Source organism: Oncorhynchus clarkii, chromosome 2 (assembly GCF_045791955.1).
Source record: "Oncorhynchus clarkii lewisi isolate Uvic-CL-2024 chromosome 2, UVic_Ocla_1.0, whole genome shotgun sequence".
Classification (NCBI taxonomy): Eukaryota; Metazoa; Chordata; class Actinopteri; order Salmoniformes; family Salmonidae; genus Oncorhynchus; species Oncorhynchus clarkii.
The window spans coordinates 11,646,016-11,664,562 of NC_092148.1; the positions used below are offsets into that span (position 1 = coordinate 11,646,016).

Here is an 18,547-nt window from a genome sequence, read left to right on the forward strand (position 1 = left end):
ATATATATATATTTCCACACCGAGGTTGGTGTAAGAGCTATTTGAAAAGACCTCCTGAAATGTCAGCCTGTTGTGGTGGGATGGAGTTTTGTCCTGCCTGATGACATCACCAGGCGGTTAATGAGTTAATAAGGAAGAGTTCCAAACATCTCTGCCAATAACAGCTAGTTATCTGTTTCCTCCTCCCCACTTGCCAGGATCAACTGGGGATCCTTAATAAATACACAAATACAAATACCCTCAGACAGTCCTAGCAAGATTCATGCTTGAGAAATTGCCATTTTCTAGAAACATTTATGACATTCTTTACTATTATAATTGAAAACAATCACAGTAAGATACTTAATTGTTACCCAGATATATTTGATATTGAGAAAAACAGCTGAACCATTTTACATGTAGCAGCGTGATGTAAAATGATATTTATTTGATCTGTCCCCCCCCCCCCCCCATCCAGGGAGCCAGGACAGTAAGGATGGGATGAGTGTGTCAGTGGGGGGGAAGGAGGACAGGAAGCCGCCCCCCATGCCAGAGGAGAGTGGGAAGAGTAAAGTAGCGTCCTGGCTCACCAACCAACCCTCTACCTCCCAGGCCACCGTTAAGATGGAGGGACTGAAGATAGAGAAGAAGGTAAGGGGGGGGGGGTAGCCCATATCCATATCCATCTCAGCTATTTTGTGTAGATCCTATTACATATATTATGAGAAATCGATCAGCCTCGATCTCTTGCTTTCATCTCCTGCTGTTCTGATTGGGCACCCTCTCATGTAATGATTGATTCCTTCTCATGTTTATTCATGAGTGATTTGTGTTCCGATGCTCTGGTTGGATACTGATACACCTTCTCCTGTGTTCTCTGTTCTAGGAGCCCGGAGACCAGAAAAGGTACGTAATGAATGATTGTGAAATGTAATTTCAACCTATTTAACTCTGGCTTGGCCCTTTTAGGCCTGTGGTGCACAATATCAAATATACCTGGTAGAATGTGCCATATGAATAACATTCGATAACGTTGAGTGACTCTGTAAACGTGTGTTTTTGCGCCCTCCGCAGTCAACAATCAGTGAAGACGGAGGGAGGGAAGAGACAGGATGTGATGACTCTGTCGGACAGTGATGACGTCCAGACCATCAGCTCTGGATCTGATGACAACAAGGAGAGAGAGAAACGCACACAGGGTGAAGATGGGGGAGGTAGGGAGAGGAGAGGATGGGGTAGGAAGGGAGAGAAGAGGAAGGCAGACGGGAAATGCACACGGGGAGAAGATGGGGGAGGTAGGGAGAGGAGAGGATGGGGGAGATAGGGGGAGGGGAGGTAGGGGGAGGTAGGGGGAGGAGAGGATGGGGGAGGTAGGGGGAGGAGAGGAAGGCAGAAGGGAAATGCACACGGGGAGAAGATGGGGGAGGTAGGGAGAGGAGAGGATGGGGGAGGTAGGGGGAGGAGAGGATGGGGGAGGTAGGGGGAGAAGAGGAAGGCAGAAGGGAAATGCACACGGGGAGAAGATGGGGGAGGTAGGGAGAGGATGGGGGAGAAGAGGAAGGCAGAAGGGAAATGCACACGGGGAGAAGATGGGGGAGGTAGGGAGAGGAGAGGATGGGGGAGGTAGGGAGAGGAGAGGATGGGGGAGGTAGGGGGAGAAGAGGATGGGGGAGGTAGGGAGAGGATGGGGGAGGTAGGGAGAGGAGAGGAAGGGAGAGGAGAGGAAGGGGGAGAAGAGGAAGGCAGAAGGGAAATGCACACGGGGAGAGGGGAAGGCGGAGGAAAACGTGCACCGGTTTAGGAGGAAATTGGAGGGGGGAGGAAGAATGGGAGAAGGGGGAGAGAATGAGGGGGCAATGGGAAGAAGAATGGGTGGAGGGGAAAACACAGGTGAGGAGAGGGGGAAGTTGGGGCTGTGGGTTCATAGATCTGTGTTTTATCAGGTATTGCCAGACCTGTTCATGTGGTGCTTCTCCCTGAATTGACCCTTTCTCTTCTTCCCTTCATCCTCCTCTTCCTCCCTCTCCTTGCCTCCTGTCTCAGGTGCGGTGAAGAGGCAGGTGGCTGTGAAGTCCACGCGAGGCATTGCTCTGAAGAACTCCCATGGCCTGATGGTGAAGACTGGAGGGGCTGGGATGGGGCCAGGGGGAGGCCCGGGGGGCCACGGAGGGGCACAGGGCAAGGGTGGGGACGGGGGAGACAGTGGACCTAAAAACACACGACAGTTTTTCGATGGCGAGGAGTCCTGCTACATCATCGACGCCAAGCTGGAGGGCAACCTGGGGCGCTACCTCAACGTGAGTGTGATACATGTGTCACTTTCCATTAGCCGGTAATAGCTGGCTTTTGTCTGACTTAAAAATAAATGCATAAAAAAGCTGATAAATAACATTTCCGCTGGCCAATAGAAATAATCCCAGTGCAAAGTTGTTGCCTATTCATTGATGGAAATACAGTTGACTGGTCATGCTTATCGGGTCTATAGGTACATTTGTATCATTTAGTGGAATGTAATTGGCTCGTGTGTACAGTATATTGGTTATGCATCTTATTTATCACACGCGTACAGCATACAGATAGTCTTTTAGTGGAACATCTGTCAGACAGCAGAAGAGCTTCTGCTGCAGCATCTTGTGCTGCTTTCAAGACACCTGGGAACTTGTAAAAATACAAGGTCAAATCATGACGTCCGTGAACTTCAGGTTGGAAAGTCGGAGCTCTAGAAAGAGACCCGAGTTGGAATTGCATGTTGGTTGACCATTCAAAACCATTTTTCTGAGTTGGAGCTAGTTTTTTCTCCAGGTCCCTTTTATCTTGAACTCACTGAAGTCAGAGATTTCCGAGTTCCTATGCTTCATCAGCGCGCAACATTCCAGTTTGCAATGGAGACTATATGCATTTTGACAAAGGGAATTAAGCTCTCTCTCCTCTCATCTCTCCCCCTTACAGCATAGCTGCAGTGCTAACCTGTTTGTCCAGAATGTGTTTGTAGACACACACGATCTGCGTTTCCCCTGGGTAGCCTTCTTCGCCAGCAAGTGAGTGTTCTGTATTAGACATGGTTACATACACTTGGTAGAAGCCTGTTACTCTGATAAAGAAACATGTATTATTTGAAATGTGGTTTTGTGCTGAGCACTTGTGAATGTTGCCTGTTGACCACTGAGTCATCCACTAACGTGTGTGTGTGCGCAGGCGTATCCGGGCGGGGACAGAGTTGACATGGGACTATAACTACGAGGTTGGCAGTGTGGAGGGAAAGGAGCTACTGTGCTGCTGTGGCTCAACAGAGTGCAGAGGAAGACTGCTATAAGAGACCACCCTTTATACCTCCATCTCATCCCTCTATTTCTTCATCTTATCTCGGAGTGCAGAGGAAGACTGCTATAAGAGACCACCCTCTATACCTCCATCTCATCCCTCTATTTCTTCATCTTATCTCGGAGTGCAGAGGGAGTTCTGCTGGAAGAGACCTCTAACTCCGTCTCCTCTGAGTGTAGAAGAAGCCTGCTGTAAGGACATACTATGCTAGATGGGACACCTGCACCCACAAGTCGCTGTCCATGTTTCTCTTTTGTTCCTCCCCCTCTATCTTTTTTTCTGAATTGTTTGGATGCCTATTGCTGATGTATTGTAATTCTTTACTGTTTTGTCTGTATGCCCAGTTGTATTTGACTGTCTGTGAATTCAGATCAAACTGTGCTCTTCTCACAACTGAATAAAATCAAAGTTTTCTACACATTCCACATAGTTTTATGCAGAAGGATTTCAGTGTACCTCAGGCCTAGATATAATTTGTGCTCATTACAGCTGTAGTAGTGTTTCCCTCAAGAAAGCAGGAAACCACTTTCATAGACACTAGAGTCAGTCTCTCAAAGCCACCAGACAGACACTGGAGCAGCCTGTTAGTGATGTTGGACTCAGTGTCTGTAGATGAGCCCCTGTGGACATGGGTCTTCATACATGTACACTGAGCAAAATTATAAACGCAACAATTTCAAAGATTCTACTGAGTTGAAGTTCATATAAGATTCAGTCAATTTAAATAAATTCATTAGGCCATAATGAATGATTTCACATCACTGGGATTACAGATATGCATCGTTTGGTCACAGATACCTAAAAAACAAAAGGGAGGGGTATGGATCAGAAAACCAGTCGGTATCTGGGGTGACCACCATTTGCCTCATGCAGCGCGACACATCTCCTTTGCATAGAGTTGGTCAGGCTGTTGATTGGAATGTTGTCCCACTCCTCTTCAATGGCTGTGCGAAGTTGCTCGATATTAGTTGAAGTGAAGCACGCTGTCGATCCAGAGCATCCCAAACATGCTCAATGGGTGACATCTCTGGTGAGTATGCAGGCCATGGAAGAACTGGGCCATTGTCAGATGCCAGGAATTGTGCACAAATCCTTCCAATATGAGACTGCATTAACATGCTGAAACATGAGGTAATGGCAGCAGATGAATGGCACGACAATGGTGTGTTTTTTGTCCTGAATACAAAGTGTTATGTTTGGGGCAAATCCAATGCAACACATTAAGTACCACCCTACATATTTTCAAGCATAGTGGTGGCTGCATCATGCTTGTATGCTTGTAATACAGTAATTTAGGACTGGGGTGTTTTTCAGCATACGAAAGATACGGAATAGAGCTAAGCAGAGGCAAAATTCTGTAGGAAAACCTGGTTCAGTGTGTTTTCCACCAGGCAAAGGAAGATTAATTCACCTTTCACTAAAATACAAGGACAAATATACACTGGAGTTGCTTACCAAGAAGACAGTAAATGTTCTTGAGTGGCCGAGTTACAGTTTTGTCCTAAATCTTCTAGAAAATCTACAGTATGGCAAGACCTGAAAATGGTTGTCTAGCAATGATCAACAACCAATTTGACAGAGCTTGAAGAGTTTTGAAAAGAACAATGGGCAAATCCTGTACAATCCAGGTCTAGAAAGCTCTTAAAGATTTACCCAGAAACACTCACAGCTGTAATGGTTGACAAAGGTGATTCTAACATGTATTGTAAAGTAAGTAAAACACTTGCTGTTAGGAAACTATCAAATTATAGTACTTATGTTTTTAGGTCTGTGCCGGTCCAGTTTTGTTTTGGCCGGTTTATTTACAAATGTTTGAATTTTTCTTCCACTTTTACATTAGAGTATTTTGCATAGATCATTGACACAAAAATTACAATTAAATCCATTTTTATCCCACTTTGTAACACAACAAAATGTGGAAAAAGTATAGTGGTTTGAGTAATTTCTGAATGCGCTGGTGTTGTTGAACCAATACATTGGGAATTTAACAGGTGTCGTTGGTGGAACATTTTGAGTTCATATCAAAAGACTGTGTGATGTAACAGAACACAGGTAAAAGATTAGTTCATACAATGTCCTCCAACGTTTGGGGTGTTTGGGGTGTTTAAAACCATGGGAGAGTCAAACCTGTTCAAGATCACTCCTTTCCACTTTAAAGAGTGCTTATCTGTCTAATGCTGATCTACCCTACTTTAGCCTTTTTAGTAAGTGGATGGATTGGTGTAGTATGCTGACTGGCTTTATCTTGGGCCTCAATGGGATAAGCTTGTCCAGGAGGATAGCCTGGAGGGACACTACGTTATTGTGTTGCTTTAAAAAGTTGATAGGTAGCCTAGGAATGAACCAATAACCTGGCAGTGGCAACAGGTTTCTCTGTGGTTCCTCTTATATAAGACTAGTTAGGCCTAAGCAGGTGGCCCCAACATGAACATTTCCAGTCCAGCTAGTTTTACAGGTGCGAGAGAATGTGTTGTGGACGTATGAACTCTGAACAAAGGGAATTGACAGTGAAACTTAAATGTCTTTCTTCACCTGTTGAGCACCGAGGATCAAGACAGTGAACTATTCAAAGACAGAAAAACATTTAAATAATAGTAAAGGTGTACCAGAACTTTAATACAGATATGACATCAGTCCTGTCCGAGCAGCTCCAGTGCCCAGTCTGTTTGTGCCTTTTCACCGACCCGGTGAGTCTACCGTGCGACCACACCTTCTGCCGCCCCTGCATCAGCGCTCACCTGTTGCGGAGCTCAGCGAAGAGCCAGAGCCGCTGCCCAGAGTGCCGCGGCCCTTTCAGCCAGAAGGATCTCCGGGCTCACCGTGTCTTGACCAATATGGCAGATGTGGCCCGAGAGGAGGAGGAGAGTTGCCTCGCAGCGAGGGGACCAGAGGCACCGCAGGGACGCACTGTAGCCTCAGAGCTGGTGTGTCCAGAGCATGACGAGAAGTTCAAGTTGTTCTGTGAGACAGACCAGAGGTTGGTGTGTGTGATCTGCAGAGATGGAGAAAAGCACCAAGACACACGTTCACACCTGTGAAAGAGGCAGCAAAGATCAGTAAGGTGTGTAGGTCTATGGCAGCACAGTTCTTTTTAAACCTCATAATTGTACTTATACTGCTGTGTGAACATCTTAAATGGTAAGAGATGTTTATTATATAACTTTTCTTGCCTGTAGGTTTCCAAGTCTATATTTAATTTCCTCAATCTGTGTTTTAGTGTTTTATACAACAGTAAGTAACTTGATAAAACTTGCTAAATCTCTCTCTCTCTTAATTTCTCTTTTAATCTCTTTCTTAATCTCTCTCTTTCAATCTTGCTCTCTCTCTCTGTCACGTTCTGACCTTAGTTCTTTTGTTATGTCTTTGTTTTAGTATGGTCAGGGCATGAGTTGGGTGGGTTGTCTATGTTCCTTTTTCTATGTTGTGTTTTGCCTTTGGCCTGGTATGGTTCTCAATCAGAGGCAGGTGTCGTTAGTTGTCTCTGATTGAGAATCATACTTAGGTAGCCTTTTCCCACCTGTGTTTCGTGGGTGATTATTTTCTGTTATGTGTATGTCACCTTTCAGAACTGTTTCGTTTCGCCTTTGTTATTTTGTTTAGTGTTCTCGGTTTAATAAATATAATGATGAACACTCACCACGCTGCGCTTTGGTCCTCACCTCATTCCAACGACGAGCGTGACACTCTCTCTGTCATAAATATAATCTTTAAATATGTAAACACTGTTAAACCCATGCCAAAGTAGGCTACATGCCATGCATTCTCTCAGTCACAAGGAGTGTTGTGGTATGTATCTGTTCGAGAGCATTCAATCAAATGTGAGTTGTAGACAAGGGATTGCATACCGACAATGCATCTTTTAAAGTCAATTTCCCAGATGTTCACAGAGATCACAAACGCTACCGATGTCGCCTCAAGCGAAAATGATCTTTAGATGTCAAAGGTGGTGCATTGTAGACTATTCCGCTCCTCAAACCAGGCTCTCTGTATGTGTGATAAATAAAAAGACATAAGCAACATAAGCAGTCACTTAGGGCCCCCAGCCGCTAGGGGTACTCCCAACTATTGATGTTAATGGTTAACAGTTAAAGCTGCCGAAAATACATTTGACCAGTCAAGCTTATCGGTCTATAGGTTCATTTGCATAATTTTGTGGAATTAAATTGGCTCATTTGTATTTTCGTTAGTCGTCATGCATTTTATTTATCACACATATAGACAGCCTAGTTTGAGGAGCGGAATAGCCTACCACCTGTCAGACAGCATGAGAGTAGCGCCTCAAAAATCCTGTAGGCTACTGGAGTGAAACCTGCTTTTGTAAGCCCAAAAAAATAACAATTCTATATGTAATCGTGTGTTAGAAACTTGTGGCGACGATTAAAAAGTAGCTATTTCTATTTCTCAATCTGAACTCGTAAAGCGCGCCTCCCATTCACCATTTGGATGCGTAGGCTATAGTCTGCCTACCGTTGACTATCAGCGCATCATCCACTACTTTGCAATGTGATGCTTGAGCCAGTAAAATTGTTTTAAACTTTTTTATCCCTTCTTCTCCCCAATTGGTAGTTACAGTCTTGTCCCATTGCTGCAACTCCCGTACAGACTCAGGAGAGGTGAAGATCAAGGGCAGTGCGTCCTCCAAAACACAACCCAGCCAAGCCGCTTCTTGACACAATGCCTGCTTAACCCAGAAGCCAGCCGCACCAATGTGTCAGAGGAAACCCTGTACACCTGGCAACCGTGTCAGCGTGCATTGCGCCCGGCCCGCCACAGGAGTTGCTAGTGCACGATGGGACAAGGACATTCCTACTGGCCAAACCCTCCCTTAACCTGGACGACGCTGGGCTGGCTGCAACAGAGCTTGGACTTGAACCAAGAATCTCTAGTGGCACAGCCTTAAACCACTGCGCCACTCGGGAGGCCAAAAAATAGTTTGAAACCTAAACGTTTTAGTAAATAATGAGGCATGTCTTGCTTCAAAGTTGTTTTTGCGAAAATCCATCCATGGAAACGTGGAGGCAATTATTTTATAAAGACTTCTTGATGCCACTAACCAGCATTTCTCTCCTGTTCTATTGTTTTTTTTAATCATCTTTATTTTGTTGTCCAGAAGCCAAAGGCACAATCCTAGTCATATTAGCAACCCATCCTAGCAGTTTCTATTAGATTCCCCCTCTTTCTAAGTTTCTAATGGAGATTTTCATCTCACTCACATATTGAACTGCTCACATTAGATGCACTGTTTAGAACTGTGTTTTCCGCTAATTTCATTTTGTCAAATGTTTAAAAATGACGTTTAACTAGCTGCTTCATTACAGGAATTGCATGTTCAATAATAGGCTATAGACTTTTTTTTCATTATACTCCCCTATTTCTCCCCAATTTCATGAAATCCAATTGCAATCCAATTACGATCTTGTCTCATCGCTGCAACTCCCCAACGGGCTCGGGAGAGGCGAAGATCGAGTCATGCGTCCTCTGAAACATGACCCGCCAAGCAGCTCTTCTTAACATCCACTTGCTTAACCCGGAAGCCAGCTTCACCAATGTGTCAGAGGAAACACTGTTCAACTGACAACTGCTGGCAGCTTGCAGGCGCCCGGCCCGCCACAAGGAGTTGCTAGAGCGCGATGAGCCAAGGAAAGCCCCCCTGGCTAAACCCTCCCCTAACCCGGACAACGCTGGGCCAATTGTGCACCGCCCTATTGGACACCAGGTCACGGCCGGTTGTGACACAGCCTGGGATCGAACCCAAGGCTGTAGTGACGCCGCAACACTGCGATGCAGTGCCTAACATTCTGACCAGACCGCACGCACGTGTGCGTCTGCGTGCACCATCGCACATGTGGATTTTGTCCCCCCACACCAGACGCTATCAGGACACGCAGGTTGAAATATCAAAACAAACTCTGAACCAATTATATTAATTTTGGGACAGGTCAAAAAGCAATAAACATTTATGGCAATATAGCTAGCTAGCTTCCTGTTGCTAGCTCATTTGTTCTGTGATATAAACATTGGGTTGTTATTTTACCTGAAATGCACAAGGTCCTCTACTCCGACAATTAATCCACAGATAAAAAGGTAAACCAAATGATTTTCTAGTCATCTCTCCTCCTTCCTTCAGACTTCTTCTTCTTATTTGGTATTGATATGGCGGTTGGCAACCAACTGTAAGGTACATTACAACAACTGACTGGAGTGTGGACCTCAGTTCATCTTTCAATCACCCATGTGGGTATATTCTCCTAAAAACCAATGAGAAGATGAGAGAGGCAGGACTTGCAGCGTGTTGAGCATCACAAATAGAACCAAGTTCTATTTTAGCTCCTGTCCATCCAGACACTCGCTGATGCGCGCAAGCAGTGTGGGTGCAATGATTGAATGACATGTACAGTATGTGTGCATTTATTTTGTAACGCTCACGCAGTTTACGTGTCCGGTCTGGTCAGCATGTTAGACCACTGCGCCACTCGGGAGGCCGGGCTATAGCCTTTTGACTGTAAAACGATGTTTCCATTAAGCTCTTAATGAAATATGTCCGACCCTTGTATGCATGTGTAACCGATATGAAATGGCTAGCTAGTTTGCGGGGTGTGCACTAATAGCGTTTCAATCTGTGACGTCACTCGCTCTGAGACCTTGAAGTAGTTGTTCCCCTTGCAGCTTTTGTGTCGCGATGGGTAACGATGCTTCGAGGGTGGCTGTGGTCGATGTGTGCAGAGGGTCCCTGGTTTGAGCCCAGGTAGGGTCTAGGAGAGGGACAGAAGCTAAGCTGTTACACATGCACAGTATCAGAGAGGAATAGGCGAAGCGAGAGGTTCACTCTCGCCAAACTAAGTCCCATGGGCTTATTTTGGGACTAATCTTGTCACCTGCCTTCCCGCCTTCGGACGACTCCCATTGTTAGGGCAGAAACATAAGCATCTCGTCATTATATACATATCTCTGATAGTATTTTCTGTTGGTCACGTAATTTTACTGGTTGGACATTTTCTTACCGTTCGTTGACCGGTTAATGAGGGTCAGTTAGTCGGCAGAATACCAACCAGGCATGCAGGGCACGTGCCCAGGGGTCCTGACCTCAGGGTGCCTCCATTGATTTTGTTAGTCACTCTCACTCAGATATCATTAACATGGCATAAGTCACTGTAAAATGTGTAGAATTGCAGGAAATTAGCTTTAAAACGGCACAAATGTATCTCTGCCCCATGGCAAAATGAGTAGATTACATGACATTTATTTTTATTTTTTAATTGCTTGCTTGGTAGGGGGGTATTTGATTGAATCCTGGTCTCTGTGTTGTTAGAACGTTCTGAGGGGAGCTCTGGGGTTCCTGGTGAAAGAGAACCGTGAAATGGAAGGACTGAACCAACAGCAGGCCTCTGAGATCATCAAGACCAAGGTGAGGGAATCTCTTTCTCTCTCACTCACACCTACACATACTACAGAAAACATGCAACACTGCATAGAACATGTAAATTATCACCCCAACCACGCTAATAGATTTAATCTTGCCCAAAACTAACTGAATTGATCTGGCAACTGGAGGGCTGCTGGGTTCACATCCTCAAGACATCCCCTTATCGTTGTGCCTTTCGGCAAGGCCCTTAACGCCACAACATACTCTCCATCCAGTGGCGTTGCACTGCAGCTTGACCCTGTGCTCGTCTCAACTGTATGTGTGATGTGTGCTGTCTTGGGGGGGGGGGTTTGAGAATGGAGCAGAAGACACATTTCTGTTGGCTGTAACTAATGGACAATAAAGTTGTATTGTATGTGTTATTGTATTGAATAATTTACTAATCTGTGAATGTGACTTTAGTAAAGCTTGAAGAAAGTGGTGTGTCATACAGTCAAACATTTCCATCCCATCACAGGAGAAATCTAAAAGCCTGTCGGCTCACATCTCCTCCTGTTTCGAGGAGCTGCACCAGTTCCTGAGGAGGAGGGAGGAGGAGTTGAAGGAGGAGCAGGAGAGGGAAGAGAAGAAAACTGTGGCGGCCATGCTGAAGAATGATTGTGTAATAGAGAACAGGCTGATGATTGGGAGGGAGATGGAAGTGACTTTGCAGTCCGCTCTGGAGATACCTGAGTCTGACTACTTTCTAGAGGTGAGAGGAGTCTCACAGAGTCTAGTTACTGGTTGTCTTGTGGTCTGCCTTTCATAATTAGTAATTTGATGCGTGTGTGTGTATGTGTGTTCACAGTGGTGGAGTGAAAGAGGCCTTCCTGTTATTGAGGGGATGAAGATGAAGGACACAGCCAAACCTAAGTGCAAAAACATTAAATATACACATGTGAATACAATGACATGAGCAAATATACAGTACCAGTCAAAAGTTTGGACACACCTACTCATTCAAGGGTTTTTCTTTATTTGTACTATTTTCTACATTATAGAATAATAATGTAGACATGAAAACTATGTAATAACATCATGTAGTAACCCAAAAAGTGTTAATTAGGGCTAGGCCCCTCTTTCTCCACTTCCTGTCTGAATGAATTGCAAAAATCGCTGAAGTTGGAGACTTTTATCTCCCTCACCAACTTCAAACATCTGCTATCTGAGCAGCTAACCGATCGCTGCAGCTGTACATAGTCTATTGGTAAATAGCCCACCCATTTGCACCTACCTCATCCCCATACTGTTTTTATTTATTTATTTTTTCTGCTCTTTTGCACACCAATATCTCTACCTTTACATAACCATCTGATCATTTATCACTCCAGTGTTAATCTACATAATTGTAATTATTTGCCTACCTTCTCATGCCTTTTGCACACAATGTATATATAGACTCCCCTTTTTTCTACTGTGTTATTGACTTGTTAATTGTTTACTCCATGTGTAACTCTGTGTTGTCTGTTCACACTGCTATGCCTTATCTTGGCCAGGTCGCAGTTGCAAATGAGAACTTGTTCTCAACTAGCCTACCTGGTTAAATAAAGGTGAAAAAAAAAAAATGACGTACCCAAACTAAACTGCCTATAGCTCAGGCCCTTAAGCCAGGATAGGCATATACAGAGGGGCAAAAAAAAGTATTTAGTCAGCCACCAATTGTGCAAGTTCTCCCACTTAAAAAGATGAGAGAGGCCTGTAAGTTTCATCATAGGTACACTTAAACTACGACAGACAAAATGAGAAAAAAAATCCAGAAAATCACATTGTAGGATTTTTAATGAATTTATTTGCAAATTATGGTGTAAAATAAGTATTTGGTCAATAACAAAAGTTTATCTCAATACTTTGTTTATATACCCTTTGTTGGCAATGACAGAGGTCAAACGTTTTCTGTAAGTCTTCACAAGGTTTTCACACACTGTTGCTGGTATTTTGGCCCATTCCTCCATGCAGATCTCCTCTAGAGCAGTGATGTTTTGGGGCTGTTGCTGGGCAACACGGACTTTCAACTCCCTCCAAAGATTTTCTATGGGGTTGAGATCTGGAGACTGGCTAGGCCACTCCAGGACCTTGAAATGCTTCTTACGAAGCCACTCCTTCGTTGCCCGGGCGGTGTGTTTGGGATCATTGTCATGCTGAAAGACCCAGCCACATTTCATCTTCAATGCCCTTGCTGATGGAAGGAGGTTTTCACTCAAAATCTCACGATACATGGCCCCATTCATTCTTTCCTTTACACGGATCAGTCGTCCTGGCCTGGGCTCGAACCCAGAGTCTCTGGTGGAACAGCAGAGACTCTGTACCACCACTGCGCCACCCGGGAGGCTTAGTAAGTGAATATTTAATCGTTATTTGTGAACGTATGAAACCTGTGCCGGTGGAAAAATATTTTGATGTGGGGCGCCGTCCTCAAACAATCGCATGGCATGTTTTTGCTGTAATAGCTACTGTAAATCGGACAGTGCAGATAGATTAAAACCAATCTAAGCTTTCAGCCGATATAAGACACTTATATGTACATAAATGTTTAAAATCCATAATATTTATGATTATTTATTTGAATTGTGCGCCCTCCAGCTTCATCTGAAATCGCTAGCGGGACTCCTATCCCTAAGAAGTTTTTAAACAAATCAAAATATATTTTAGATTCTTCAAATTAGCCACCCTTTGCCTTGATAACAACTTTGCACACTCTTGGCATTATCTCAACCAGCTTCATGAGGAATGCTTTTCCAAGGAGATCCCACATATGCTGAGCCCTTGTTGGCTGCTTTTCCTTCCCTCTGCAGTCCAACTCCTCCCAAACCATCTCAATTGGGTTGTGGTTGAGTGATTGTGTAGGCCAGGTCATCTGATGCAGCACCATCACTCACCTTCCCGGTCAAATAGCCCTTACACTGCCTGGAGGTATATTTTGGGTCATTGTTCTGTTGAAAAACAAATGATAGTCCCACTAAGTGCAAACCAGATGGGATGGCGTATTGCTGCAGAATGATGTGGTACCCATGCTGGTTAGGTTTGCCTTGAATTCTAAATAAATCACTGACAGTGTCACCAGCAAAGCACACCCACACCATCACACCTCCATGCTTCACGGTGGGAACCACACATGAGGAGATCATCTGTTCACCAACTCCGCATTTCACAACAAAGACACAGGGATTGGAACCAAAAATCTCAAATTTGGTCTCATCAGACCAAAGGACAGATTTCCACCGGTCTAATGTCCATTGGTCATGTTTCTTGGCCCAAGCAAGTCTCTTCGTCTTATTGGTGTCCTTTAGTAGTGGTTTCTTTGCAGCAAATCGATCATGAAGGCCTGATTGACGCAGTCTCCTCTGAACAGTTTATGTTGAGTTGTTTCTGTTACTTGAACTCTGTGAAGCATTTATTTGGGCTGCAGTTTGAGGCTGGTAACGCTAATGAACTTATCCTCTGCAGCAGAGGTAACTCTGGGTCTTCCTTTCCTGTGGCGGTCCTCATGAGAGCCAGTTTCATCATAGCACTTGATGGTTTTTGCGACTGCACTTGAAGAATCTTTGTAAGTTCCTGAAAGTTTCCGCATTGACGGACCTTCATGTCTTTAAGTAATAATGGACTGTCATTTCTCTTTGCTTATTTGAGCTGTTCTTCCCATAATATGGACTTGGTCTTTTACCAAATAGGGCTATGTTATGTATACCACCCCTTCCTTGCCACTGATTGGCACAAACACATTAAGAAGGAAAGAAATTCCACAGATTAACTTTTAACAAGGCACACCTGTTAATGAAAATGCATTCCAGGTGATTATCTCATGAAGCTGGTTGAGAGAATGCCAAGAGTGTGAAAGCTGTCATCAAGGCAAAGGGTGGCTACTTTGAAGAATCTCAAATATAAAATATATTTGGATTTGTTTTGTTTTGTTTAATACTTTTTTGGTTACTACATGATTCCATATGTGTTATTTTCTCGTGTTCATGTCTACACTATTATTCTATAATGTAGAAAATAGTAAAAATAAAGGAAAACCATGGAATGAGTAGGTGTATCCAGACTTTTGACTGGTACTGTATGTATAGGTCCTGTTGTGTCTTTTAGACCAATATGGCCAGTAGTGTCCCTACGATGAAGTATTTTTTTGATAGGAAATGTTTGTTCCAGACAGTCTAACTCCAAAATGGTGAACTTTTTGTGGTAGTTTCAACCCTGTCTGTCTCAGTTACAGGTCAAGGGTTAGAGGTCTGTTTGTGACCCCTGACTCTCTCAATCTCGGCCTCTACGAGACTCACCTGCCCTTCTGCATGTGGAAGGAGATGCTAAAGGTCATCAAACCAGGTGAGAATGAGGACTGACTGAGGAAACCAGGTGAGAATGAGGACTGACTGAGGAAACCAGGTGAGAATGAGGACTGACTGAGGAAACCAGGTGAGAGTGAGGACTGACTGGGGAAACCAGGTGAGGAAGAGAACAGGGAAAAGTGTGTGTCTCTAACTCCATCTCTCTCTCTGTCTGATGAACTCTTCCCCTCAGTTCCAGTGCGCCTCACCCTTAGCAGCAGTGATGATTCCTATTTAAAGGTATCAGAGGGTGGGGCCAGTGTCAGGCACGCAGACCGGAAGGGCGGCTTCGGCTTCAATTACTACCATGACTACGCCGCCACCACCACCGTCGTCTCCACAGAAACCGTCCAAACAGGGCAGCACTACTGGGAAGTGGAGGTGGGGGGGAAGCTGGACTGGGGGGTGGGGCTAAAGGTGAAGGAAGATTCCGGCAAAGAGTCTGTCCTTTCTCCGGAGAGGGAGATAATGTTGCACCTGAAGCCTGAGAAGGGCCTGGTGTTCAGCCATGATGGTGTGGAGACGCCCCTGATGGCAGCTGCAGGTGACCCAGGTACTCAAGCTGAGGCCCAGGCCGGGCCTCGTAAGGTGGGGCTGTACCTAGACTGTGACAGGGAGCGGGTGTCCTTCTATGATGCAGACAGCATGGTTCTCCTCCACTCCTCATGGTGCAGCTTCATCTCCCCGTGTTCCTTATGCCTCTGCCCTGGGCCGTACATGCAGGGCCGCAACAATAACCCACTGACTGTCTGTTGGTACTGACCCAGCAGGCAAACTGGTTGCAATGACGTCATTATGATATCTTTTCTGAAGTCATGCTCAGGTTTTGTTCACGTCTTTTTAGTAACCAGAAAAGGATGTATAAAATAGTACTTATTTTACATGATATCTTCAGGGGTAGACCAGTTGGTAGTTATGTAGTATAGTTATTTGGCATGTTCTAAACCAAAAAATAAATTAGAAAGTTGTAATTTGGATAGAAGCCACATGCCAAATTTGGCTTGCTGGGGACCTGGCACTGGTGTCCACTACCTTTCTTGATTATGTTGAGTATTTCAGAAACTATTTACCAGCTAGAATTATAAAATTATCAATTTTCAGTTCATCCTTTTCTAAAATATTTTTTAAAATGTTTTATTGTTGACGTTAGGGGCATATTCTGTTAATAACTGCTTTGTGGTGTCCTTTTTAAGTAATCTTACCATGTGTTTGTTGGTGACAGCAGGGTTATGCTTTGTGTAAAACAGCGCCGGCGCTATGGGTTGGCAAAGTCGGGCATGGCCACTCCAGATAGAATTTGTGTCCCCCAAGTTTTGTTTCCCCATAAAAATAAATATATAAATCTGTTGCTGTGCCCTTGAGCAAGGTAACTTTACTTAACTCTAATTGCTCCAGGGGTGCTGTACAATGGCGACTCTGGCCGTGACCCCACTCCCTGCGGGTGTCTCAGGGGGTGTTGGGATTTTCAAAAAACACATTTTCAATAAACACTTGTGTGTAACAAGATAAATATAAGCAACCCCAAATAATTATTAATTACCATGCCCGGTTTTGCCAATGTAGAGCTTCCAGGCCTGCCAGTAGTGCACAATCTCACAATCTAAGGAGGGGGGATGTAATAACGTAATATTACGTTAAAATAAAACAATATATTCTGACTTGGCACTGCCTTCATTACCTTGTTTTTGACCGGGTTTGTTTCTCACAGATGGAAAACAGTCACTTTTACAGACAGCTAGCTAGCTACAGATTCTATGCTAGCTAGTAACCAGCTTTGTTAAGTTTTGGTAGTGCTTAATAATTACAGCTAGTTAATTGCTATGCTAAGAAAAAAGCTAAGAGAATAAAAACGGAGGACCACCAAACCTAGAGCGATGCCGAGCTCACCAAGCATTCTGCTAGCCAGACCACGAGGAGCCGAGCAGCAATACCCGCAAATCCCCCGCACCACCTGCTGATCAAAAAGAGCCTGGGCCTAGCACCTGCAGCACGAGGGAACCACCACAACAAGCACCTGTTTGTCTTGACACTTACCCGAGCCGCATGTTCAGTGGGGAAAAGCAGGCCTTTTGTAGTTAGCGCCTGGTTCAATCACAGAGAGTGGTTTGAATGCTAGACTAGAGAGTGACTTAAATGTTAATTCGGACAGAGCTTTCACTCAAACTGGCTACTCAATTTGGAAACATGCCAGTGGCATCACTAAAGGACTGGGGAAGCATGCCTCTTGTAAAGAGCATTTGAAAAGCATGATTTTATGGAAGACCAAACAAACACTAAGCACAAGAAATGTCCACTCTTGTGAATACAGAGCAGCTAGGAAGATCGAGGACACTGTGGAGTTTCTTGAGGTGATTGAGCTCCCTTTGTGAGGGAGTTTGGATGCGATTGACTCGATGGCATCTCTTCTAAATGGTAAGCTTACAGACTGTATTGCCCTGGCCGCCGTGCCAGAATGCTTAACTCATTGTTTTTTTCTCATGTAGGCCTTCCTCTACTGGTTGTTTAGCGATTAGTTCTTTTTGAGGTTGGTTTGGTTTTGGTTCAATGATTCCAAAGTAATCACAGTTTTCGGTTTCGGTGTCCATTCTTTTTTTAAAACATTAAATACAATGTTGAATGCTGTAACAACACAGTCTAAACAGTTGAACTAAACTCATGAAGTGCTAAAAAATGATGTTCTTCTAGAATCAGTGGATATATTTAATTAAGTTAAATGATCAAGAATTGCTGTAAATATCACAGTGGACCTTTTAATGTCCCATTTCCCTTGTTTAATCTCAGTATGGAATGGCAATGATAAGTGAGGTAAATGGCACAATATAAAAGTGTGAAGTGTATGCCGTATGTTCACCTTATAACACGGAGAATGATAGTCGTCATTGCAAAAAAGCATGGATACAAATACAGAATGTTATTAAGTAAGCTGTAATTATTTTAATAGGGACCAGCAGGAGAGAGCAGACTCACCTGTTCCCAGCTGAGTGTACATGAAGAGTGACCAGTCAATAATAATTCCATTGTTATTTCAGTGAGGGAGTCTTTCCTACTGAACAGAGGTGAGGGGCTCAGGTTGTATTAAGGTATTTTGGACAAGCTTTACTGTATGACTTTGTGAGAGGAACTTTAGAAGTATAGATGCCCTTTTTAGTCTAATCTAATGAATAATATGATACAGAGTGTAAACAGGAAACTTTTGTGGTGTGTATTTTATTAAAAGTGTATCTATTATATTTGACTCATCTCAGATGAGAAGTTTTGGACTCTAGCTTTTCTCTATTTAAGGAAATGTATAACTTTAAAACCAACTGTCCATTCACTCATGTTTACAGCAAACCAGGTGTTGGGGCTGTTGGCTGTTTCAGAAATGTAACCACTCTCAAATTTGCAGATGGAGCCATGGATGCAAGGACTGACAGATCACGAGCTCAACATGATTGCTGTTAACATAGTTTGAAGCTATACGATGTTTTATTACAAAGACTCAAATGACAACAAAAACATAGTGTACCTTTAATGGTGTTCA

General features: G+C 44.0%; 1 protein-coding gene and 1 pseudogene across 2 annotated transcripts in view; both read left to right on the forward strand.

Moving 5' to 3' along the window:
• LOC139421218 (histone-lysine N-methyltransferase SETDB1-B-like) overlaps positions 1-3,716 on the forward strand; it is a 20,310-nt gene extending 16,594 nt beyond the window's left edge. The window contains exons 20-25 of one of the 2 annotated variants that reach the window (XM_071171910.1): positions 458-630; positions 866-885; positions 1,054-1,178; positions 2,023-2,276; positions 2,929-3,017; positions 3,175-3,716. In XM_071171910.1, the coding sequence (XP_071028011.1) occupies positions 458-630; positions 866-885; positions 1,054-1,178; positions 2,023-2,276; positions 2,929-3,017; positions 3,175-3,292 (779 nt within the window). In that variant the 3' untranslated portion in view covers positions 3,293-3,716. Of the gene's footprint in view, positions 1-457; positions 631-865; positions 886-1,053; positions 1,194-2,022; positions 2,277-2,928; positions 3,018-3,174 lie in introns of both variants that reach the window. The other variant, XM_071171902.1, reaches the window with a different exon arrangement.
• A 2,132-nt stretch (positions 3,717-5,848) lies between these two features.
• Positions 5,849-16,630, forward strand: LOC139379381 (nuclear factor 7, brain-like; annotated as a pseudogene).
• The last annotated feature ends 1,917 nt before the right edge of the window (positions 16,631-18,547 follow it).